Source organism: Sparus aurata, chromosome 20 (assembly GCF_900880675.1).
Source record: "Sparus aurata chromosome 20, fSpaAur1.1, whole genome shotgun sequence".
NCBI classification, from domain to species: Eukaryota; Metazoa; Chordata; class Actinopteri; order Spariformes; family Sparidae; genus Sparus; species Sparus aurata.
This window is the reverse complement of record NC_044206.1, coordinates 21,157,074-21,180,049: the sequence shown is the minus strand read 5'-3', so window position 1 is coordinate 21,180,049 and position 22,976 is coordinate 21,157,074. Positions and strand designations below refer to the sequence as shown.

Below are 22,976 nucleotides of genomic sequence, written 5' to 3'. Positions count from 1 at the left end.
TTCAAGGGATGATTCAACAACATAACGTTACCATGCTTCATTGTGAAATGTTGATCCTCATAAAAACATCAAACAGAACATTTCACATTCTGCAGAAAATTTAAATACTTCATAAACCGCTGACAGTAAAACCAAATACAGATGATTTGCTGTTACACAACTGGGAGTTGAGGACAGGCACACAGATGTCGACTGGGAATAAATCAGCGTATCCGCCGACTTTTATCCATTTGGTGCATTTTTAATGCAGAATCGTAAAGAATTGCGATGTTGAGAAGCTCTAAAACAATTCAAGAGTTCCTGAAAGACATTTTTTGTGTGATATGATGCTTCAGTCAAAGATAAGTCTGGTGTGATATCATATGTATTTAAATTATTATCAAAAGTTTTCAGGAAACAACCAACAAAAACAATCTGTCTGTTGTGTCTCTCTTTAAAACTTGTGGCTCTGTTCCTACTGAAGTCACCACGTTGTCAAGTCTTGAAAGTTTAACAAAATGCTTATTTCAACTGTTGTGTTTAAAGAATATTTTTGTATTTTTACATAATCCTAGAAAAATACTTCATTTTCAACATAATTTGGCGCAATCATTCATGTTAACCAAAATCTTGGATAATAAACATTTCCATCATTATATATCTTGTCTCCTGAGATTAGCAATCATAACATAACCATGTTTAAACACACAATCAAAGTAACAGCTGGTACAGTAAAGAGAAAATACGTTCACCGCTGTGTGTAAAAGGGAATTCTGTAAACTTCATTTTTCAACTGCATTTATAATATTAATGTGAGGATAAAGGCTTCAAGAGTCTGGATATGTTGCTTAAAAAAGTGCTTTTTGTCTTTAAATGGCCTTAACACCACTAAAAGTTAATCATGCTAACAAGAGCCTGAGTGTTATGTCAGTTGGACAATATTATCCGTGTATATGTTGTCCAATATGAAAATGATGCAGGTAATTGCGGTAATCTATACTTGTTAAATTCCATGTGAAGTTTACTGTTTCAGTGCACGGATGTCACTTAAGACAGTAAAGTTTATCGTCAAACTGTGAAACTTGCTGGCTTTGTTACAAATCTTTGTGTTCACATTTGAGGGATCATTGCAAAAAAAAATTGTGAACATCAGCCGCTTTATTGTATCTGCAGCTGTTTATCACGTTCACTATCTGAATTTAGTCATGCAATTGGTCATTGGTTTATAAATGAATTCAAGTATTGGACAAATCGAGCATACAACATTATAGAGAGCCGAAGTCACGCACCTTCTTCTCTATAGGGAATGACCAAAGTTTTTACAATTCATCGTTATAATCAAGTCATTAAATTTGCTGAGACATTTCAGCCAAAACCACAAATATTTGGTGCCAATCCTTCTTTCAGTGTTGAGATATTTCACTGGAGTAGTGCAAACTTTGGCCTAGTTATGGTGCTAGAGAAAAAGGAAGAAGGACCGGGATCGCCAAATTATTAGGAATTATAGTGCAAGAGAAAAAAAAGGTTGGATGCAAACTCTTAAAAACCACGGTTGTTGAAATTTTTTTCCAATTCCATTAAAAATTCTAGTAATTTAAGTCTCTGGATCCAATATGGTTGACTGACTGACCAATGGTACTATAGCATGGCTAAGAATATAGATTATTACCAGTCTTTTAAGATAGCTTGTTCTTTTAATAAACACTAATCTCATGTGAGGAGTCTGTAACTACTCCTGCTTGGCTTTTCTCCTCCTGCAGAGTCTAACGCAAAGGAATCGTATTGATCCCACTACAATGGCTGTCAGCAACAACAGTACTGCTATCAAAACACATATAACATCCACAGAATGATAGACATACCACGGCATTTTATAAGACTCAGTGCGTAAATGTGATGCCCCTTTGTGCCGCACAACAAACTCAATCCAGTAAAGAGCCTTTTCTAGAGGATGCATTGGTTGATCCCGATGCAGAGCAGAGAGCCGCTTCATGTTATTTCTGTAGGACGGATCGTGAAGAACTTCCTGTATCACTTCCAAGAAGTTCTGATGGGTGAGTTTGGTCGCATCCACCACCTTTGCCGCTCCTCGCGCCTCCAATCTCAAAACGTTCTCAAACTGGTCAAACAGGAGAGGTATGCCTATTATCGGCACTCCGTGGTAAATTGACTCATAGACCCCGTTGGTACCACCGTGAGCCACGAAGGCTTTAATCTTCGGATGACCCAGGAGGTCATTCTGGGGCATCCATTTCACCAGGAGGGTGTTGTTGCCCAAATTGTTAGGGCGCTCACCGGCATGCCTCCAGATGACCTTTTGAGGAAGTTGGGCAAAGGCGGCAGCGATTTCAGAAGTGATTTCTGTAGGTAAGCCCTTGACGAGAGTACCAAGAGACATCAGGATCACTCCATGCTCTCCCGAACTTTGAACAAAGTCCTCCAGCTCTGATGATAAAGGCTCAGAGGGCTTACACTGAAAACCACCGATGTAGACGATGTTTGGCAAGGTGGGTCTGGGGAATTCAAAGACAAAGTCCACCCTCATGAGCCAGATGTCTGCTCCTTGGAGAAGATGATAGAAGTTCACATCTGGACCAAAGTACCTGTCTACCAGTCTATCATAGTGGGGGCATACTATGAACTTGTCAATGCACGTGTTAAGGACATAGAGGAATACGTTCTTGACTCTTTCCCCAAAGGTCATCTTATCCGAAGCAGCATTTCCTGAAGTCGGAACGTAGGATGTTGGAGATGGAGCTACCACAAAATGCCCCTCTGCGCTGGTGATCCACCTCACGTTAAAAACAGTCGGCAGCTTCAGTTCATGAGCAACCAGAACTCCAACCGGCAACCCCGGGTCGATAAGAGCCAAGTCAAACTGAGTGTCACGGATACTCTGCATTAGAGTCTTGTTCTCAAACATTTCCACCGCCAACAGACTGGCCTGCTGGTGAATCTTTGAAAGCGCAGTGAGCATTTCCCAATAGAAGCTCATAAAGCCGATAACAGACGCTCCCTCTTTCTGAATCGCCAGCATCTTAACCAGGAAGGTCACAAAGAAATCCTGCTCCTCTATGCTGATGGCTTCAGGCAGGGTGACAGTGATGGAGCTGTAATGTGGTGCGTCTTCTTTTATGTACCAGCTGGTGGCCGTGCGGACCACGGTGACTTCATGGCCTCTGGCATGGAGCCTCTGGATCAACAGGTTCATGTTGACCCAGTGGCTTCCATCCACAGGGAACACCAAGATCTTTCCGCCATGGACGCCGGAACCTGTCATGATGGATAAACTCACCACCAGAAGCAGAAGTGAAACTCCTGGGATGTTCCCCATGGGTTACCTCTGAGGAAAAGAGCAAACGTACATACTGAATTAATTATACATTTGTGAATCCTCTTGCTAACAAACGTATTTAACTATCTGAGAAGACGACCTATTTTTGATGATGAATACAAGGCCGTACTTTAATAATAGTTAAGGACAACTATTACGACATGTTGTACATCATTTTTCATCAGTGGATAACGAATAAACTATAATGTGAACTAATTATTTTCTTTTTCAACCGTCATAAACATGGAATTTGTGTAGCCTCTAATTGTAAAACCTTTGTATCCTCTGTTGCCTAAAAAATATCTTTACTTCAGAAGATGAGTCGGCTACTCGACCTACAGCACCAAGTTACAGAACGTCAGTATCTTCCATTCATGTAACACATTATGTGTCTGTCCCGGTTCAATAAAAATATCCAATTTATATCATTTATTCTGCTAAAGACCCACTGAAAATCAGATGAGATGCAGCTGCAATACAAAACAAACTACAACAGACTGGCATGCCCATTTTATAGAAAGGTAAGCTAACATGACATATGTCTATCAAGTGCTTTAGATATGGTTGTATGCTAACGTTACTTTGACGCTGATATCTTTTGTGTTACCAATCAGATTTGAAGGTTCATGTCTGCAGCAGACTGACTATCTAAATCTAAATCCAAAACTTAATTTCAGATCAGGAGAACTATTTTGACATTATGTTCATTTTTCATCATTGGATAAAAAATAAACAGCAATGTCCAAAAAATAGCTTTACGTCAGAAGTTGAGTTAGTTACTCAACATGTTGCTGTTGCAGCAAGTAGTGACGTTTTGTCTGATTCAATAAATATATCCAATTTACGGGATTAAATTAGCTAAAGTCCCTCTGAGAATCAGACGAGAAGTGATTACATGGACACCAGAGTGCCTTTGCTTAAAAAACAATTGCTGCTCTAACACTTTCAAGTTGGACTGACAAAAGCCCAGTTTTAAAGCCCACATCTGTGCTCAGCAGAGACTTGCTACCAGGCTAAAAACACTAACAGGCTTAAAAACATTTCTCTCCAGCACCCAGCTTCCTCTTTGCGGGTTGAGAAAGCCAAAACAGGAATCTAACCGCATGCACTCTTTCATACAGATCAGCAACTTCCTCTGATTTAAAACTGTTGAACATAGGCATTTTAGAGTGCTGCAAAGTTAGTGTCAGCTGAACAGAATCACACTTCTTCAGTAAAGCTGTGAAGGCATTTGGTTTTTGAAAATGGAGAAGTGTTGCAGCCTACCTTAAAGCTCTGAAAAAGTTGAGAAATAAGAGTGTGAGCCTCTGGATAAGTGAAGTCCAGCTCCTACACGGACAGGAATCCAAACTCCAAACCCGATTACTGTGTTACATAAGGACGGGAGGGAGGTGGGGGAGGGTGGGTTCGACAAATGGACTTCAGATGTGTGTGTATATTTTGAAACGGGAGGAGAGGCAGAGAGTTTTCCCACAGAGGACGTCCTCTCTTTGTGTTGTATGCACTCGCACACAGGACTGCAGGGAGACACGCAGCCACCCACACATGCACACACACACACACACACACACTGGGCAGTAAGACAATATTTTCCCCAAAACTGTTTTTTTTTTTTTGCATGCTGTGATCTGGACAATGAGCTCATTGTGCAAAATTAATCTCCTGGAGAAGGACGCCTTAGGAGTAAGTCATGGAGGCGGTTGTAGCGGGTCGTCCAATAATCGGAAGGTCCCTTTGCACCCCGGCTGCATGTTGAAGTACTGTATCCTACTGATTCTGAACCCCAAATTGCTCCTGATGAGCAGCTGTCAGCCTCTGCCATTAGTGTATGAATCTGTGTGTGAATGTGTTCATGTGTTGTAAAGCGCGTTGAGCGGAAAAGAGCATTTAGAAACGCAAGTCCATTGACAATCGAGTCCAAGTCTCGGGCTGCAACGTTCGTTGGAAGTCAACGAATCTCGAGGGCTGTCGAAACTCACCAACTAAAACAACTACAACTTAAAACAATTACTTTATTATAACAAGTTACTTAAATCTTGTTGGACATAAAAAATGTTAAATCATGTCATAGCACAGAAATATTTAGAAGGTTAGTCCACATTTTATTATTGTAGTCTTCTGACTTGTCTATCAGTGGCTTATATTTGCCTTGCAGTCTCACGCACTCGTAGACTTCATGTTATGAAAGTGAACCACAGTGAGTCCACAAGTCCAGAGGGTGGAGGTCTGGATTCAGCCTTTGAGTCTTTTATTCTCATCACCTTCTTCTTCCTGCTCACCTGCGTTCCCAGAGTTCTCTTTCCCTCCCGGCTCCTCCCCACACCTTTCTCACATCAGCTTCGTTAGCACCTCTGTTCCTGTTTGTATGTGAGTCTTTGTCTTTATCCTATCAGTTTTCATTAAAGCTCCCTCCTTTGTTGAACCTGCCAGCCTTCCTGTCTGCAACAATCATGGTACGTAAGCAAACAGCTGTGTGAAACTAATGTTGAAACCTCTTCCTCTTTCACCGAGAGGTCATGTGTTCATGCAAATGGAAACAGCTCTCGATGAACTCATGCCTCCCTGAATTTCACTGAGTCTGTGTGAAGGCACGTTATCATAATGTCGCCTTACTCCGCTCTCGCTGTGGTCGTCCTGGCTGGAGGCTGGTGCCTGTGTGCAGCTGATGTTGGGGATTTCGCTCCATGCCTGCAGTTTTTCTACAAGTCTTGGCCTCCCAAAGGTCCGTCTGGGACCCCCATCTGCCAGCGTTTTAACAACCAGTACCGCTTTGCCACCTTGTACAGTCGACCTCGTCGCTCTCCGTGGTTTTCAGCATATGTTTACTCTGTACCGGCAGGGAAGAGACCCTCCGCATCCTGGAAGTTTGAGCCACAGGTGAGGATCTTTTTAAATATCTTGTTGGCTGATTCATTGATTTGAAACGTTAATTTAAAGTATTAAACATGCAAGGTGAAAGTCGAGGAACAGTCCAGAGACGATATAAGCATCTTCACAGGTTTTGATTTGAAGTTTTGATGGTTTATTCAGATGTGTACGTCAGCACTGAAACAAGACATGAATCATTGACGTCCTCAAAAAGACTCTGTACTTTGTACAGACTGATGTTCCAGTTAGGCGTTATTTACGTCATAACAAGAAAAGGCAGAACTGAGCCCCAGTAAAGGAGAACTGGACTCTCCATACTGCAAAGAACACTGTGTATATTTTAAGGTTTCGATAGCCCTGGAGGTTAAACTGTGACGACATGGCCAAAACAAGTTGTACATTTAAAGGCCTCTCTTTAAAAATTATGGATTTGTATCTACTTATACAAACAGGCGGTTAACTAGTTAGCATAGTTAGCTGTGCATCTAGCAGTCCAGACTTGGTGAGTGTTGGTGTCGACATCGCTAGCAAGGGAGCTTTGGACCGAGACGGGGCAGGGCTCGCTGATCAGCATGCTAACGTCATTAGATATCTCTGCAACCGAATACATTGACATCAAAAGTCATTTTTTACAATTTTCTTTTTCTTTTTCTTTTTAACTACATCCCTTTTTCCTTCCACCGATTAAACAGTTAGCCTACCCAGGAGCTGAGGGCAACATGATCCCCTTCCCTCCGGGCCCTCTGGACCAGAACGTGGTGGAGAGCCAGGCGGTGGACCAGGACTACATTAACTCTACCTACTCTCGTGGCCACTTAAACCCCAGCCTTCACCACCAGAGCCGCGAAAACCGCTCCGCCACCTTCACCCTCACTAATATAGTTCCTCAGAAGGTAGGCTCTAACGACGGGCCCTGGGAACTGCTGGAGGACAGTGTCAGCAAAACTCTGGCGGCCTTCTGTCTGGGAGAGGCGTACATCATCACCGGCATCATCCCGTATCTGAATGAAGATCGCTGGCTCAAGAATCATCGTGTTGCCGTGCCAGAGTATATTTGGTCGGCCTACTGCTGCCCAAACTACAACAACAGTCTTCCAGCGATACTGAAGGATGCGTTTCCCACGTACGCTGCGATCGGCCGCAACGACCGCAACAGCACCGAGGAGATTGTGCCCATAAGTGAGAAAACTAAGAAACAGTTCAGGGGATACGATGTGAGACAAATGCCACTGGAAACACTTGAGATGTATCTGAAGGACAGGTTCAAAACTGTTGTCAGTGTTTTTTACGAGCAGTGCTCCGGATCAGACTGATCCTGCACAGATGGAGACACAGATACACAAACTAAATAATCACAAATGTTAAGGCTCATTTCACGTAATTCTGACAAATATAAGTACAACATTTCTTCCTCATTTGGTGAATTTTACTGACAGTTAGAGCTCCTGTTGGTAAGATATTCGATTGCTGATGCTTTGTAGGTTGAGTCAGCCAATATCCGAAATTGTTAGTATTCTGTCTCCACTCTCGCCAGGAGAGGAGGAGATGTTAGTTTAGCATAAAGACTGGAAACGGGGAAACAGCCTTTCAAAGAGCTCAGCACTTTGACCTGGCATCTAAACATTACTTGATGGCATCACCTCCCTCGCTCAACGCTTTGACCTGGTCTCTAAATTCCCCAGGTCCCCTCCCGATCGAGCATCCGTGGGACATGCCGGATTAAGAATAAGGCCTAATTGGGAGTATCCAAAAAAGAGTATGCTGTTCACATGACCTCAGACTCTGAATACACGTAGCTGGTGTCAGTGGTTTTAATGCCGCAGCTCATTTGAGACCTGTGGGTTGCGAGGTGCGGCCTCCATGGGTCGGGCTTGTTCCTGCACGTCCCGCGGTTCAAGCGGATCGGGGAATTCGGAGGCCAGGTCGACGCCCTGAGCAAATTTTGGTCAGAGAAGTTTCTGTGCTGCCGGTGGACTTAAGGTTTCCCAGCAGAACACTGCGTTGCAACAAAGATGATTAATGTTTTTCACTTCACCTGTTAGTCGTTTAAATTATCAAGGTTTTGTTAGGTGTAGGGACATACACTACTCAATTCAGAGGGATTGTGGTCCCGGTTTAAAGAAGCCAACACTGACTTTACTTCACTGACTGACTATAAAGGACTGTATGTTTCTTTTAACCAAAGATATTTAGAAAAAAAGGCTAAGAAAGCCAAAGAAGTACCTCATGTCTTCATCACTTTAGTCAATTTCCTAGCAGTTATAGATAACTGTCTGTTAAATAGGAAGATGTAGCCAGAATATTATTTGATTTAGCTTAGCATAAAAACAGGAAACAGGGGAAACAAATGGCTCAGAATAGCCTAGATTTAAAATATCTTAAGCTCACTTATATAAAAGTTGTATCCTGTTTAATTAATCCACACATAATGTATATACAATGGTTTTCCTGATGTCTAAGTACATGTAGAATTTAAAGCTTCCACCGCAACAACCACTCTGGACCACTAGGTGGTGACCTTGTGCAATACATACAAGCTGCATTCGCATTCATCTTTACAGAATTATACAAATTAACACTGGACCTCATTTTTAAGTTAACAAATTTGTCTTTTACAAAATAATTCAGATGATTCTTTGTTTGGATATTAAAAACTTCCACATTTTGATATTTTTTTTTGTGTGTCAAGTGTTTCTGTACGTGCGTGGTGAGTAAAATCATATCTGTGCTTTAAATCGAGAACAAACGCAGGTTGATTAATTGCAGAGATGAGTCACGGAGACAAACCTGCTCCAAGAGTTGGCTCAACTGTTCTAAAGCTGTGCCAATTATTTTTTTTCTTCCTTGTAATGATCACTGAGACACAGGTTTTGTCATATCAGACTTGTTGTGGATTTATTGCATGAACACATGGTACAGTAGCACAGATGTACAGAGGCCTCAACATTTCAACATCAACATTTTTGACAGAAATGCATCTTAGTACGGACCCTGTGACATTCTCGGAGTGAAGAGCTTGTCCCACAACTCCACCTTCATGATGGCCCTGCCCAGAGGAGACATGGTGACCATGATGTCGAGGTTCCTGCCCTCATATATGAGACCGGAGCCGGTGGCCTCTGCCCTTGCAAAGTTCACCTGCTCTTTGTTGTAATACATCTCTTTGAACAGAGCCTCGTTGACCTCTTTGCCCTGCTCGAAGAGTCCTACGGCCACCCAGTTCTTGTACGTACCATAGTCGTAGGGCACAGAGAACATTATGACTAATTTCTCGGTTTCGCCCCTGTCCTTCTGGAACAGGTCGTAGGCCAGGAGGCCCACCGCGCCGGAGGCTTTGGCGCTGGTCTTGCTGAAGTTGCACACCTCGGTTTTCAGTGGGCGCACGATGGGTTGGGGTGGGCTGTGGCAGTTGCCGCTCTCCAAGTGAACCCTACGAGAGGAATCAAAGTGAGGGCAAAAACTAGAGGATGAGAAACTGGCACCTTGTCATTTAAGCAACATTTTGTAGCTTAGAAAACAAGCAGCACCACGGTCTTAAATACAAATCCTGATCTGCAACAAATTGCTAGTAGCAATGAAGGTGCTAGCTAAGTCACCCGATGTCTTGAAGTAAACTTGTATGTAACGCTGTGATTCTTCCCTCCCACTAAGGCTACACAGTGCAGAAACAAGTGACGCAGACAACATTCACCCCATTACAAGACACTGTGCCATCAACATGACCTTAAAGCTGTTATTGCGTGAAAAAGTTACACGCTGTTGCTTTAACTTCAGTTTATCCACTCAAAGTTTATGAACATGCACTTCTTGTTTTAACAGTTCTTACACGGGGTCCAGCAGGCAGTAGGTGTTGGTGATGTTGGTGATCTCAATGGTCACATTTCTTCGGCTCTTGAGGTTCGCAGCCAAAGCCTCTGCTGATTCACTCATGTTGATGCTCCTAAAAGGCTGCGACAGAGCGCAAGAAGTGCAGAGTTTAAACGGCAGATCAGTTTAAAGAGCCTGTAATAACATATCTACAGTGCGAAGTCCTTCTTCTGTTCATCAGAATTCACTAAATAGTATTCCTCAGTAAGGAAAAAAGACGCTTACCTGTCCGGATCAGAGGTGTGCAGCTCGCTCAGAGAGTGTCAGATTTGAAACACCGCGTTCGCTCTGTAGATCTTTCTTGCTCGGGGAATGTGCGACACCTAAATCCCACCCAAAAGTGTCTCCACCCAGGACACACACCCACTCCCTGTTGCTCACTGTCTCAGACTTTTTTTGTCCCGTCTTCACCTGAGGCGTGTACACAGAGGCGTGAAGACAGGGCGCAGCCAACCATTACAACACCACTGTGTCTTTTTGTTTTCGCATTTTTTTTTGTTTTTCCAAGCGAGGAGCCGGTTCGTTCAGCTTTTGTCTCGCACCACCCTGCGTCTGTGCGCACCACACCTCCACGCCGGTATATGTGATGTTCTCACTGTCTGAATGTGAAGACAGCAGCGTGATTGTGAGGACTGATTCGTGTTGTGTCCACTGGAGCAAATCTTTTAACTGACTTATCATTGTGTTGTTGATGCATGCAAATGTTTGTAATCATACAAATTAAAGAGGATACCAAAGACATTCAGGTTCATGAGATTGATTTTTATTCAGTTAAATCACCCATACATGACGTGCACGACAGACAAATTGAATGTAGGTTTTCAGGAATATCTGCATCGACTGTGTTTTAAAAGATTTATTCCACTTATTTGCTGTTTATTCTCGCAGCTTTACAGACAGACTCATCACATCCTGTCGTACAGCTCCATTTTGATAAAAGCTCTGCCCTCATCGGACATGGTGGCCCTCACGTCCACCGTTTTTCCCTGGAACTTCACCCCGGAGCCGTTGGCCTCGTGGCGCACGAAGCTGTCCTGATCGTCGTTGTACATGCGCTTGAACAGACTCTTGTCGCAGGGTTGAGACTTATCGAAGATGCCCACCGCCAGCCAGTTCTTGTAGAAGTTGTAGTCGAACGGCACAGAGAACATGACGGCCATGATTTCCGTGCAGGAGCGTTGTTTCATGTTGAACATCTCGTAGGTCAAGACGCCCACGGCGCCTGATGCCGTGTTGTCGTCCTTGGTGAAGGAGAACACCTCGGTCATGTTGGTGCGTAGGGTCGGCGTGGGAGGGCTGAAGGGGAAGCCACTTTCCAAGTGAACCCTGGAGGGCAGAAGAGAAGGAACGCATTCATTAGTGGTGAAAGAAGAAGTGAGATTTTTCAACTTGAAATCCAATCACACAGTGTAAAAAATACTTAATTCGAAGTAAACGTCTGGCATGTAAGATTCAGTGAGTGTAAAAAAACAGGAGTATTATCAGGTTAATGTACTTCAAGTTGCAAAATAAAACTGCAGTGGAGTTTGTTTTTTAAACTGAACCCAGCCTTGTTGGTGCGATCAGGGTGGAGGGGCTGGGCTGGGTTCAGTTTAAAAAAGGTTCTGTGTTTTAGGGAAATAATTTATTGTTATTATTTCTATTTTCAATGTAATTTTCTTTTCATGTTTTTAACTTTTTTCCCAACAATTGATTTTTTTCATGATTTTTTTTTTCTTGGATTTCAGAATTTGGAGATTCAAATCAGAAGTTAAAGAATTACTTAGAATTCACAAATAAAAACAATGTTTTTTTGCTGTTTTTTAGCGAGTCTTGTTGCAATGGTGCGTTCCTCCCACCCTGCACAGACTGCGTTAAAGGAGCTGATATGTCTGCAGTATTTCACTCTTCTATTAGAAGATCCAACCTCTTTGGGTCTAAAACAACTATTCAAATGAAGCATCTCAGACATTCGGCACTGACATGTCTATTTGGTAGAACTACTCATAAAGATCTACAACATGACCAGGGACCCAAGCTACACAGTGTTTTTTTTTTTGTCTAATAGGGAGCCTTACTGTGGTTTCCAGAGACAGTAGACGGAGCTGAGGTTTGTGACCTCCATCACACAGAAGCGGTTGGTGGTCAGGGCGACAGCGTGGGACTCTGCAGTCTCGGGCATGTTGACGGCTGCTGGGTGACGGCTGAATGACAGAGGTGAAGAAAAAGAGCTGTGAAGGATTTATCATCATTTGATCTGAAATCTCCCTGAAGGATGAATAATTTGAATATGTGTTTTATTTCACATTCAGGACTGAGAGGTATGCAAACAATCTTTCTTAATGACACAAGGATAAAGTGCGATGCAGAATGTTACACCCAGCAGCACACTGTCACAAGATAAAGTGCTAAAGGCATCTCTACCAACCATCACTACACACTATTTCTCTACAAATATTCCCACCAGACATTTGTTATTTCCAAACAATCCTATCTTTGGTGATTGCTGCATAATTATGTCAAAGTAAATGTACTTACTTTATGTCTCACACAGGATGGCGGAGAGGCTTCTGAAAACAGGTCTGACTTTGGATCGCACACACGTTTGAAGTCACACCCTCACCGAGAGAGTCACACCTCCCGTCAGTGTGAGCTGACAGGAGGTGTGTCCGCGCTCCGTTGGCAGATCCTCAGAAAACTACCTGTGTAATAATGTAAGTGTGAACTTGTGATCTCAATAGTGATGATCACTTTGGCACATGATGGAAAATCACTGCTTGCACAGGGGAACAATAGATAAGCCCTCAGTGTCTGACAGTTGATGGAGAAAATACCTGAATGTCTGCTGAGATTTACAAAGTAAAGAGTAGAAGACACACCTATCAGACAGCCGATACATCTGATGACATTGACTCGTTTTAGTCGCAACCCAAGCCCAAACCGGTTCAACCCACAGAACACTTTGTGACAGTTGGGGATGCCTTCATTTATTACATGCACTGTCAATCTTTTTACCACAGGCTTAAAAAAACAGTCACAGTGCAGTTGGTATGTTTGAGTGTGTTTCATCAGATGTCGCGTTGATAAATGAGCTTCAACTTCATGCAACACACCCTGTCCTTGTTTTCTGCAGGTTGAGCCAGCTGCAGCAGGCACTGAATAGATTTATAGGTGGTGTTTAAATAAGTTGTCAGTGCATGAACAGGAACAGAAAAGAGTGAAAGACACACACTCAAACATACACATGTTGGATGAGTGAACAGGCCTACTGCGAACAAGCCTGAAGGCTTTAGGGGCAGGCTGGATGCTAAGAGACACAAAACGACCACAAAGAGACACATAACTGCAGAGAGACACAAAGCAACTACAAAGAGACACAAAACAACTGCAAAGATATGCAAACATAATATAAAGATGCAAAATGACCACAAAGATACACAAAACAACAACAAAGAGACATAAAACAACTACAAAGAGACTCAAAACACCTACAAATATATGCAAACACAATATAAAGATGCAAAATTACCACAAAGATACACAAAACAACAACAAAGAGACATAAAACAACTATAAAGAGACACAAAACGACAACAAAGAGATATAAAATATCAAAGAGACATAAAACAACTACAAAGAGACATAAAACAACTACAAAGAGGCACAAAACAACTACAGAGAGTTACAAAATAACAACAAAGAGACACAAAACAACCACAAAGAGACATAAAACAACTACAGAGACATAAAACAACTACAAAGAGGCACAAAAGACCACACAAAGATGCAAAACGACCACAGAGACACAAAAATACTGCAAAGCATGAGCTTGAGCGTCATTTTGTTATATATACTAACTGACTTAGACTGAAGTAGGCTTTTAATGGACTATTTATTAGTTGTTAGGTTGACACTTGGACTTCAGTGAAGGACTTGCAGACACACACTTGTTCTCAGTACATGCATGTTTTTAGACTGTAAGAGGAAACAAATCCACAAGTCCAGACCTCTCAGCTCTGACTCACACTGCAATGACGCCATATGCACTTAGATGTAAATGTTCTTAATAACTGAATGTATCAGTACATTTAAACTGACAACACATTTCATTTTTAGATTGTAGAACGTCGTCTTGTTATAAGTTTCTTGGTGTTTTTCTGGCACGTCGTCTTGTGATGACTCCTGCAACGCAACATGTTGAGTATTTGAAATATGTTTCTTTTGTGTCTCCAAACGAGGGAGCAGTGTTGCCAGATCGGATTGACAGTTTCCAGCCCAATCAGATCTTAGAACCCGCCCAATCCACTAAAAACCAGCCCAAATCACGAAGTTGCAGTTCAGAGTGCTGTTTTCACAATATTAAAAACCCGCCAAATGTGGACAAAAGCAGCCCAAATTTTATTCACCCGCCCAATGTATTTTTTTCCCGCCTGGCGTCAACATAAGTAGCCCAATTGGGCGGAAAACCGCCCAATCTGGCAACACTGCGAGGGAGGCAGCTGTCTTTCACAACATCAAAGATATAAACACGTTCAGTGTCAGCTCAGGTGAATGAACGTGCAGTATGTGCGGTATTTCAGCCTACAGAGCTTTACCAAACCGTCCTGTTCCTGTTGAGAGTCACATCAGTTATTGAGTGGCTTTAGGTTAATGAAGTGCAGCTCGTTGTATGTGTAGAGTTGTATTTGAAGAGACACAAAATAAACACATACAGATAGAAACTACTAACTGACCTCATTACATTAGTTTTGTATGTCTTTTGTCTTCATCAGGGAACAGACAGAATGTGTTAGATCATTTCATACATTTGCTGCCAGTCAACATAAACAAGACATGCTGCTGCATTCAGTGATCCAGTCATCGCTGATCAACTGCTGCTCCTTCATTTTTAACCTGTAGCTCCATCTTGTGGTCAAGTCAAAAGTGACATGAAAATAAAAAAACAGACATCAATCACCTGTAATTTATCCAAACAACTATATTAAAGTTGAGCCCTCTGCATGAAAAGAAAATTAGATTCCACCAGCAGATATTTATAGGCTATTAAAAAGGGTGGCTGGCCAACATTGTTATCCATACTCAAACAATGACCCTGTATTTTTATTAATTATTTATCAGTTTATTTGACAGGGAGGATACATTTAGACATTGTTATATCTTTATAAAATGCAACCAACATATTATGAACAATATGAACAAACAACATGTTTGCAAAAAAGCTTTAAACAGAAAATCTACAAAAATATTCTAACACATATAAAAATAAATCATATTTATGAACAACATATTTATTTACGTCCTTACTCTATAAAAGATAGAAGCAAGCAGTGACCCATTAAGTGCAATAAGACACAAAGAAGCAGTTGATGCATTGAAATTAAATGTGTTGAAATGGTTTTTGGTCAAGTTTGAGCTGTTTATCTACAAATCCTGTTTGGACGTATTTGTCCCATAACATCACAGCAGCCACTGGTTTGCTATATAATACTGTACAGTATGAAAATAATGCAATGATAACGTATTTCTCGTGTTGATGTGAAGGATTACACAACACAAAAACAAGAATTTTTCATTTGATATTCATTTGATTGGAATGAATGAAAACCAGTGGCTTCTGTTAAGTATGGGAATAATTTCTCCATCCAAAGATCGAGAACACACAACAACACGCGTGTTTACAAAAGGATTAATTGTGAGGTAAAATACAATATTACCTGATTAACAACCAGGCTAGAACATTTAATAGCAGTCATACTTTAAAGGCTGGTATTTGTCTTTACCCTGTCAGTGGCTCTGAACTTTCACATAGTTTTACTTTTAAAAAAGGCTCAGTAGTTTCTAAAACAGCTGTAGATTATATCAAATGTATAAATGATAAAAAATGGCTCTAAAGATGTCCGTCCACCACTTTGGTCCGGACTGAAATATCTCAACAACCAGGTGAAGAATTGCCAAGAAATCTCCAGATGTTGTATGTCAATGACTTTGGTGACCCACAAAATGTTTTATACAATACCTCAGTTTGTTCATTGCTTTGGTTTATGAACAGATACCTGAAAAAAATACAGATCACCAAAGGTCTTTAAACATTCCCATCAGCTTTTGTGTTTAGCATTCTAACACTCTAAACTAAGCTAGTGTTAATGGTAAACATAATACCTGTGAATCACCAGAATGTTAGCATCGTCACCTTCAAATAGCATTTAGCTGAAGACGCCACTGTTTCTGTTTCCTCTGAGACATCACCCTCAGGTTTTATGAAGAAAGAATTTACTAACTTTGGACGAGAGGGTGGAGCTGGGGAGGATATCCTGATTGGGGTAACCACAATCTAAATCACAATCTGCTTTTTCACTCTACATGGGACCATCATCTGTTCATTTTCTTCCACTTATCAGGGAGCAGTGTTTTTCAGCTCTTCCTCCCCAAGGCAATCCCAGACCAGATGAGGTATGTTATCCCTCCAGTGAGTTGAGGGTGTGCCCTGGGTCTACTTCCAGTTGGTTGTGACCGGAAAACCACCAAAAGAAACTAGGCATCCGCAATCTAATTCCTTCCATCACTTCCCAGAGCTGATGACAATAAGTAAGGATACGAACGTGGATCAACTGGTAAATGGACAGCGTTATCTTCCAGCCCAGCTCGCTCTGGTCCGTTGCAAATCAGCCACAAAAGGGATGGGTCACCTTTCCCGGAATAGGAAAACCGTGGCCTCCCAGCTGGAGCAAGACCTGTGAGGGCAGCTCGCCAAGGAGCCACTGGTGACTGGGCCTTATTCAATGGGGCTGGTCCAGGACTGACAATGATGTCGGATGCAAAGTGTGCTGGGTGGCAGGCAAAGATTGGGACCTGGGAACCATGACCCTTGGCATCGCAAACTGGTCAATGGGACCCTAATTTACAAAATGTTGTAATTGATGAAGACTTTAAACCAGTGATTTAGACCATAAACTCACCAGGAAACTGTTTACAGAGATAATAAATCAAGGGAGAGGTAGGGTCATTACAGCTAACATGCAGTCTGACTTATTTTTGGAACCAGACTAGTCTGCTGGTCATTACGCCTTGGATGCACAGATTTTGTCAGTGGATGAATTCTTTGTTGGCTTTGATCATTTCATGGGATTTGTCAAGAAAAATATTAAATATTCTCAGCTGTCTCCTTTAGGACCAAGACAAAGAGCAGGACAGCAGTTCACGTTGTGTCCTCAGCCTGACAGTCACTTCTGAGGGAACATGGACCCAGCAGTGATGGATGACAGCCCTGTCTTCTCTTCGATCCATTGGTTGTAGTTGGTCACTTTGGTGTAAACGCCGGGTCGAAATGCCTTCGAGCAGCCGTCGCCCCAGCTGATCACTCCAAACAGGAAGAGCCTGTCGCCGACCTCACACGCCAGCGGCCCCCCGGAGTCTCCCTGCAGGGGAACAGACGAGCACCGTTAAAGAAAATCAACAGACAGATCTGTGGAAGCACGGCTTGATCGAGTCGGGACTTGTTGTGAATACCTCGCAGGCATCTTGGCTCCAGTCAGGACGACCGGCACAAAACATGTTTTCAGTGATCAAGTTTCCATAATAGTCCTCGTGTCGACACATATTGTCGGCGAGGAGGTTCACCTGAGCTTCCCGGAGGTACTGAGACTTATACCACAGACCTGGAGAGGAGACAAGCTGTTAAAACCAGACAAATACTTAAATCATGATGTTAAATACATATAATTAGTGGTTGGAACAAGCGGATTATATTCACCTAAGTGCTGTAGTTATTGTGTTAGACTCCTGCATTAAAATGACTGGACCTTTATTGTAGAGAAATCCACAAGTTCACTCAAGGTAACGGTGCGTTTCATGAGGAAGGAAGTCGTGAATGAGACTAAACTTAACGTGAAAAACTTAAATATTATCTCATCTGTGAAATGTAATGCCTGAGTCACGTCAGATGGATTTGCATCAGAATTAAAGGTTGACGACGCGGTCGTTACTCGCACAAGCGTTTCGTCAACCTCTGACTGAACTCAGCACTCAGCAGAGACTCTGGTTCTCTCTCTCCTCTCTGTAACGACAGCGGAGGTCGCCTCTGTGGATCAGTGCTGCAGTCAGGTTGATAAACAGGAGAGAAGATAAATCCACAATAGTAAAAAAAAAACTGATCTCTGAGCTGCCCCCCAGACGGTAAACAGTTCAGGATCAGAGCAGAATCTGATGTGACTCTGGGTGTTTATTCCTCCTGTAGGTCTGGTTCTCTACCAGACTCCCTCCATCCGTCCCCCCCTACACAACACTCGACAAACGTTTTTTGTTTTGTTTTAATTGCACTATTACATCTTGTGAGTTTAAGTGCAGTTTTAAGTCTGGCTCTCTACTTTCCACTTTTCCTCCACAAGGCATATCGGACTTAAATTGTATAACATGAGATTTTTTGGGGGACCACGGAAGCCGTAAACAGTTACGGGTCAAAGAGAATATTTCCTCTGTTTCCCTTTGTGAGTCAATTTTGAAATGTTTTCTTGAGATCTTAACTTATCCATGTCATTATCACGAGATAACGAGATGAAGGCTCAGAGAAACTTGTAAGTGGCTGCTGGATAAACCGCCAATATCCAAAGGTTTTCAGTAGAGTCTCAACATTTATATTCCTGTTGTTTTTCATTTCCATTCTCCTCCCGTCTGTAGGTTTAATGTTTAGGTGTCCACGTGCTTTTTGCTGTATGTTGACTTCACAATCAGACATTACTCAGAGGACTTTTCCTCACCGTGTTTCTCTTTCCCGTATCCAGCGATCTCACAGGTCATACCAGGATGGAGGCTCTGCTGAGGCGGCGGCAGGCAGACGGTCTTCACTGAGTTACTCACCTCGGCGCACTTCCCGTCTCTGGCCCTCAGCTTCAGCAGGGCTGCAAGACAGTTGTAAAGGAGTTAGTGCTTTGATTACATCACAGCATCAATACTGAACCATCTTAAGATGTTCATACCGATGTCGTTGTTGTAGTTCCCCTCACTGCTGTCGAACCCTTCGTGGACGATGATTTCCTCCACCCTGAACGTTTGCTCCGTAGTCGGGTCGCTTTCATTCAGAGCATTTTTCCCCAGGACAACAGAGAAGCGGCGGTTCTTGGTGTGAGAACTGAAACAGAAGTCACAAGTCAGATCAATGACCCGTTCCTCAGCACCTGCTGCTGTTACAGTGGGTGACCTCACTCCCTACCCGTCAGGGAAGCAGTGGGCAGCTGTGAGGACCCAGCAGGATGAGATCAGACTGCCCCCGCAGCGGAAAACCTTCTCCTTGGTCGCGCTGCGCCAAAATATGGCAGCGACCCACGGGTGGGATTCCACAGTGGCAACTGTTCCACCCACGATCTTCAGAAGCTTTCTCCTGTTGCGCCGGCCACATGTGTCTGCAGCTGGAGGATGAAACCAGGATCAGTTCACTTCAAGGGAAACACACGACAATAGGATGTGATGATTTCAAGAAGGGGGTGAAGATACCTGGTTCTGGATCAGCTGGCGCAGGTGCAGATGAAGGAGGAGCTTGAACTACAAGATCAGAGAGTTAAACGCCAATAAAACATGAACTCTGGTTTAGATTTTCTGCCAAGAGAGAGCGCTCTTACTCGACTCGGAGGTGCAACGTGGGACGCCGCAGTACTCCCGCACCAGACGCAGGTTCCTCCGCACGTAACACCACGGACGCCGTCTGTAGAACAGATTTCTGGGGAAAAAACACATCGAATCAATCGAACTACAACATGTGACATTGAAGATATTACTTGTGAATGCACATCGCTCCAACACCTTGGATTTGGATTGAAACAGTGGAGGCAAAAAAGGCTATAAGTGATCGGACTGTTACCAAACTTAAATGAAGGGAAATATGTAAGATTTTCAGGTCTTCAGCTCGGCAGCCTTCTCACCGAGCTTAACTGTTTCTTTAGCTGGTTCTGCTACTAATGTATGATGACTGCAACGTTGAATCTTATCAGGTTCATTTGGTTGTGACAGAGTTCAGCTCTGTTCACGTTTCAACATGTTGACAGGAGGAACCAGCGATCGAAGCACAGACTCTGCTCTCCGTCTGGTCTTGGACGCAGAGGACTTTTACCTTAATGCTGCAGGAATATCACTGAATTGTTTGCTAGGTTCTGTACTTCAGGACAAGAACCATCCAGTAAAGTTAATGCTTGTACAAAAAAAATGGGTCGATGGTTAAACATGGAAAAGTTCATTTCAGCTCCTTCGTGTTTTTGTAGAAATCAAGTAAAACTTCCCACACATAATGAGTATCATGGGAAACTCATACGTACACACGACTCTGGGGTGGTTTTTATGTAAATGCACATCAGTTTGAGAGGAGTCTATGGTACCCAGCCATCGTATTTATCCAACTTTATGGTCGCTTGGCAGGAAACTTGCATGGAAAAGCTTTTCTCACTGAAATACAGCTTCATTTATAATACAAAGCAAAAAGCGTTTTTCTTGCGGGGAAACGTAGAACAAAACATGACGAGGGAATCAACTGAAACCACGTTTGCCATCATGTTTATCCAACTTTCCACGCTGGATTAACAAGGTCCACATTTTCTCGTCTCGGTCCACTCACACTCTGGTCTTGGACTCGGTTGACTACACTGTGTCATAGTTATTGTTTAACTCCAGCTCCACAGAAGTAAAATGACCAAATAAATACATTTCACTGAATATATCCCATAAAGCAGCACTACCTGCAGTAGTTGTGCCTCCCTGAATTCACATCTGCAGACAGGTACAGCTGCCTGGTGTCTGAGTCCCACTCCTCACACGTCCGTCCACTCGCTGATGTTGACACTCTGCCTTTGTAGTACAGTCCCAGCCCCTCGTAGCAGTCACCACTCTTCACTGAAAGAGCAGGACAGTGTTCTGTTTAAAACCCTGACACAGATCAGTGCAGTTTGGTTTGCGTTCAAGCTTCTTACCTGTTTCACATTTTTCCCCTGTGAAGCCTTCAGGGCACAAACAGAACATGTGCTCCCCAGAAGTCAAGGTGGGGACGGAGGTGCCTCCATTCAGACAGACCCCACCTGGATAACAAAGGAGGACACGTTTGAGTTCGTGCTCGGTGCCGCCTGGAGGGAACCAGAGAGCTTTGACGGATCCTTACCTGAGCTTTCGAAGGAGGTGGAGAACGAATACGAAGTGGACGAAGAGGACGAAGAGGAGGAAGGAAAGGAAGAAGAGAAAACAGATAATCTGTCCCGTCCTCTTTCTCTCAATGAGCCCTAAAAAGCACAAAAAGTCTGATCAGCTCTCATGAAGATAAATGCAACATTTCAGAGCAAGCAAGTAAAATAAGACATATCCTTACTGCCTCAGCCGTCAACAGAGCTGCCAGGCTGCAGATCAGAACACAGAAACTCCTCATCATCATCATCATGTTGGATCTCTGCACAGATTGGAATCCGAACAGCAGGAGCGTGCTTGCAGAGAGCTGTATGGGAACCTCCTCAGGGTTCATCGTGTTTTGACTGCTGCGCGCAGAGAGGAGGGGAGCGCCGTGATTGGCCGAGGGAGGGGAGCTGGCCCACAAGATTTGATGTGAAGAAATATGTGTTTGCGGATGACTAAGAGTTGTTAATCCTCATTGTAATTCTCAGGAAGCACATCAGTAACTTTGGTATGTTGGGAGCTCGGGGGTGTCAGATTGGACACACAGCTGTTTGAATGGTGAATTTATCAGAATCTGGATTAAAGTGAGCGTGGATGAATAATAAAACCAGGGTGTTGAACATGTTTAGACCGTCTGGACATCATGCAGCTGCAGCATGCTGGTGTCCACACCCAGTGACACCTCAGAAGGTCTCATCAATGACGCTGCAGCAACTATTGGGAAACTGATACTAAAAAACTTATGATGACCACATGAAGAAGAAACTGTGTCAGTGTGTCACGGGTGTGTCTTTGACATAATTTCACAAAGACTCTGTTATATGACATTTTTTACAATTACTAAATTGTTTCGAGAAAAAGAGATCACTGTTAACATCCTTTTCTTTTCATTTTTAAAATTGCATGTGCGTGTAAATATCTTGAAAGTTAAAAAGGTCAAAGTTCACACCAGCAGAGGCTCCTCTCTCCCACAGAAAACACTCCTCGTCAATAGTCTCCCACATAAATCAGAGACTTTGTGGCATCACACAACATTTCCATATCACAGATTTGTGTGCACATGTAAAAAAAAAAAAACAACAACATCCAAGTCGTTGCCTTCGTACCTCGCGGCTCGTTTGGCTGTTTTGGATTATGGGAAAGTATGGATTGTTTACATGATGTTATCATAGGTGCATTATTGACACAATACCAATATCTCTTAATTATCTCTCTGCTGTATCTTAACTAAAGCAAAGAAAGAAAGTATGTTGGTGTAATTTACATTTGATTCACTGGATGTCACTGTTGATTTCTGAATATCAGAGCTCACTTATCCTGATTGTACCTGAAGTGTCATGAATGGTCCATCTGCTGTCTGCTGAGGAGACTAGCAAACAAACAAACAAACAAACAGAGAAACAAACAAACAAACAAAGCTACCACTGAAAACAAATAATAATGATGAGGGAATGTGACGATTATGAAGAGTTTTCAGTCTTCACACCTGCACCTGGATCAGTCTGAGGTTTTATGTTGATGAGGGCAGTTTCATCCAATGAAGTGCGTGAATGAGAGCAAATATTTACATCAGGATCCCGGAAGTGACCGAGTTTGGATCCTGCTTGGCTTGTGCTACCTTTATGGGCCGTCGGAATTAAAACAACTCTTGAACATAATGTTATTCAAAAACATGGGACTACGGGAAAATATGTTGTTTAGCAATGTTATAACAGCATTGTGTTAGCAGAACAAGTAGCGTCATTTAAATCACAATGGTTTATTTTAAAAAGCTTTTAATTCATGTTTTAATACATACCTGACTTCCAGA

At 42.7% G+C, this 22,976-nt stretch overlaps 4 protein-coding genes and 1 pseudogene across 6 annotated transcripts; 1 reads left to right on the top strand and 4 right to left on the bottom strand.

Annotated features, from left to right (window-relative positions):
- Positions 1-1,491: 1,491 nt before the first annotated feature.
- On the bottom strand, positions 1,492-4,761 carry LOC115571283 (UDP-glucuronosyltransferase 2A3 pseudogene; annotated as a pseudogene).
- A 1,004-nt stretch (positions 4,762-5,765) lies between these two features.
- On the top strand, positions 5,766-8,854 carry LOC115571284 (endonuclease domain-containing 1 protein-like). Its single transcript, XM_030400617.1, has 2 exons — positions 5,766-6,190; positions 6,874-8,854. The coding sequence occupies exons 1-2, from the start codon at positions 5,915-5,917 to the stop codon at positions 7,492-7,494; spliced, it is 897 nt and encodes a 298-aa protein (XP_030256477.1). The 5' UTR covers positions 5,766-5,914; the 3' UTR covers positions 7,495-8,854.
- A 195-nt stretch (positions 8,855-9,049) lies between these two features.
- Positions 9,050-10,381, bottom strand: LOC115571285 (echotoxin-2-like). The gene is made up of 3 exons (XM_030400618.1): positions 10,274-10,381; positions 10,008-10,129; positions 9,050-9,611 (listed from the first exon to the last, which is right to left on the bottom strand). The coding sequence occupies exons 2-3, from the start codon at positions 10,109-10,111 to the stop codon at positions 9,161-9,163; spliced, it is 555 nt and encodes a 184-aa protein (XP_030256478.1). The 5' UTR covers positions 10,112-10,129; positions 10,274-10,381; the 3' UTR covers positions 9,050-9,160.
- Positions 10,382-10,789: 408 nt separating this feature from the next.
- LOC115571286 (bryoporin-like) lies at positions 10,790-12,711 on the bottom strand. Of its 2 annotated transcripts, XM_030400619.1 has the most exons (3): positions 12,566-12,711; positions 12,106-12,231; positions 10,790-11,374 (listed from the first exon to the last, which is right to left on the bottom strand). In XM_030400619.1, the coding sequence occupies exons 2-3, from the start codon at positions 12,207-12,209 to the stop codon at positions 10,954-10,956; spliced, it is 525 nt and encodes a 174-aa protein (XP_030256479.1). In that variant the 5' UTR covers positions 12,210-12,231; positions 12,566-12,711; the 3' UTR covers positions 10,790-10,953. The 2 variants fall into 2 exon arrangements, with proteins under 2 accessions (XP_030256479.1, XP_030256480.1); XM_030400620.1 differs by lacking the exon at positions 12,566-12,711 and having other exon boundaries at positions 12,106-12,250.
- A 2,732-nt stretch (positions 12,712-15,443) lies between these two features.
- Positions 15,444-21,482, bottom strand: plaub (plasminogen activator, urokinase b). Of its 2 annotated transcripts, none has more exons than XM_030399439.1 (11): positions 21,366-21,482; positions 21,162-21,279; positions 20,977-21,081; positions 20,746-20,899; positions 19,639-19,736; positions 19,514-19,561; positions 19,233-19,428; positions 19,000-19,151; positions 18,781-18,921; positions 17,534-17,682; positions 15,444-17,442 (listed from the first exon to the last, which is right to left on the bottom strand). In XM_030399439.1, exons 1-11 carry the CDS (start codon positions 21,432-21,434, stop codon positions 17,248-17,250), a joined length of 1,425 nt encoding a protein of 474 aa, XP_030255299.1. In that variant the 5' UTR covers positions 21,435-21,482; the 3' UTR covers positions 15,444-17,247. The 2 variants fall into 2 exon arrangements, with proteins under 2 accessions (XP_030255299.1, XP_030255300.1); XM_030399440.1 differs by having other exon boundaries at positions 19,233-19,422.
- Between the last annotated feature and the right edge of the window lie 1,494 nt (positions 21,483-22,976).

What these genes read in the sequence shown, in the direction of transcription:
- LOC115571284 (XM_030400617.1), top strand. Translation starts at nt 5,915, where the DNA reads ATGTCGCCTTACTCCGCTCTCGCTGTGGTCGTCCTGGCTGGAGGCTGG. An exon ending in CCTGGAAGTTTGAGCCACAG is followed by an intron (nt 6,191 to 6,873) that starts GTGAGGATCTTT and finishes CCGATTAAACAG; the next exon opens with TTAGCCTACCCAGGAGCTGA.
- LOC115571285 (XM_030400618.1), bottom strand. Translation starts at nt 10,111, where the DNA reads ATGAGTGAATCAGCAGAGGCTTTGGCTGCGAACCTCAAGAGCCGAAGA. An exon ending in TACTGCCTGCTGGACCCCGT is followed by an intron (nt 9,612 to 10,007) that starts GTAAGAACTGTT and finishes TTCCTCTCGTAG; the next exon opens with GGTTCACTTGGAGAGCGGCA.
- LOC115571286 (XM_030400619.1), bottom strand. Translation starts at nt 12,209, where the DNA reads ATGCCCGAGACTGCAGAGTCCCACGCTGTCGCCCTGACCACCAACCGC. An exon ending in TACTGTCTCTGGAAACCACA is followed by an intron (nt 11,375 to 12,105) that starts GTAAGGCTCCCT and finishes TCTGCCCTCCAG; the next exon opens with GGTTCACTTGGAAAGTGGCT.
- plaub (XM_030399439.1), bottom strand. Translation starts at nt 21,434, where the DNA reads ATGATGATGATGATGAGGAGTTTCTGTGTTCTGATCTGCAGCCTGGCA. An exon ending in CTCTGTTGACGGCTGAGGCA is followed by an intron (nt 21,280 to 21,365) that starts GTAAGGATATGT and finishes TGTGCTTTTTAG; the next exon opens with GGCTCATTGAGAGAAAGAGG. An exon ending in AGGGGAAAAATGTGAAACAG is followed by an intron (nt 20,900 to 20,976) that starts GTAAGAAGCTTG and finishes CTGCTCTTTCAG; the next exon opens with TGAAGAGTGGTGACTGCTAC.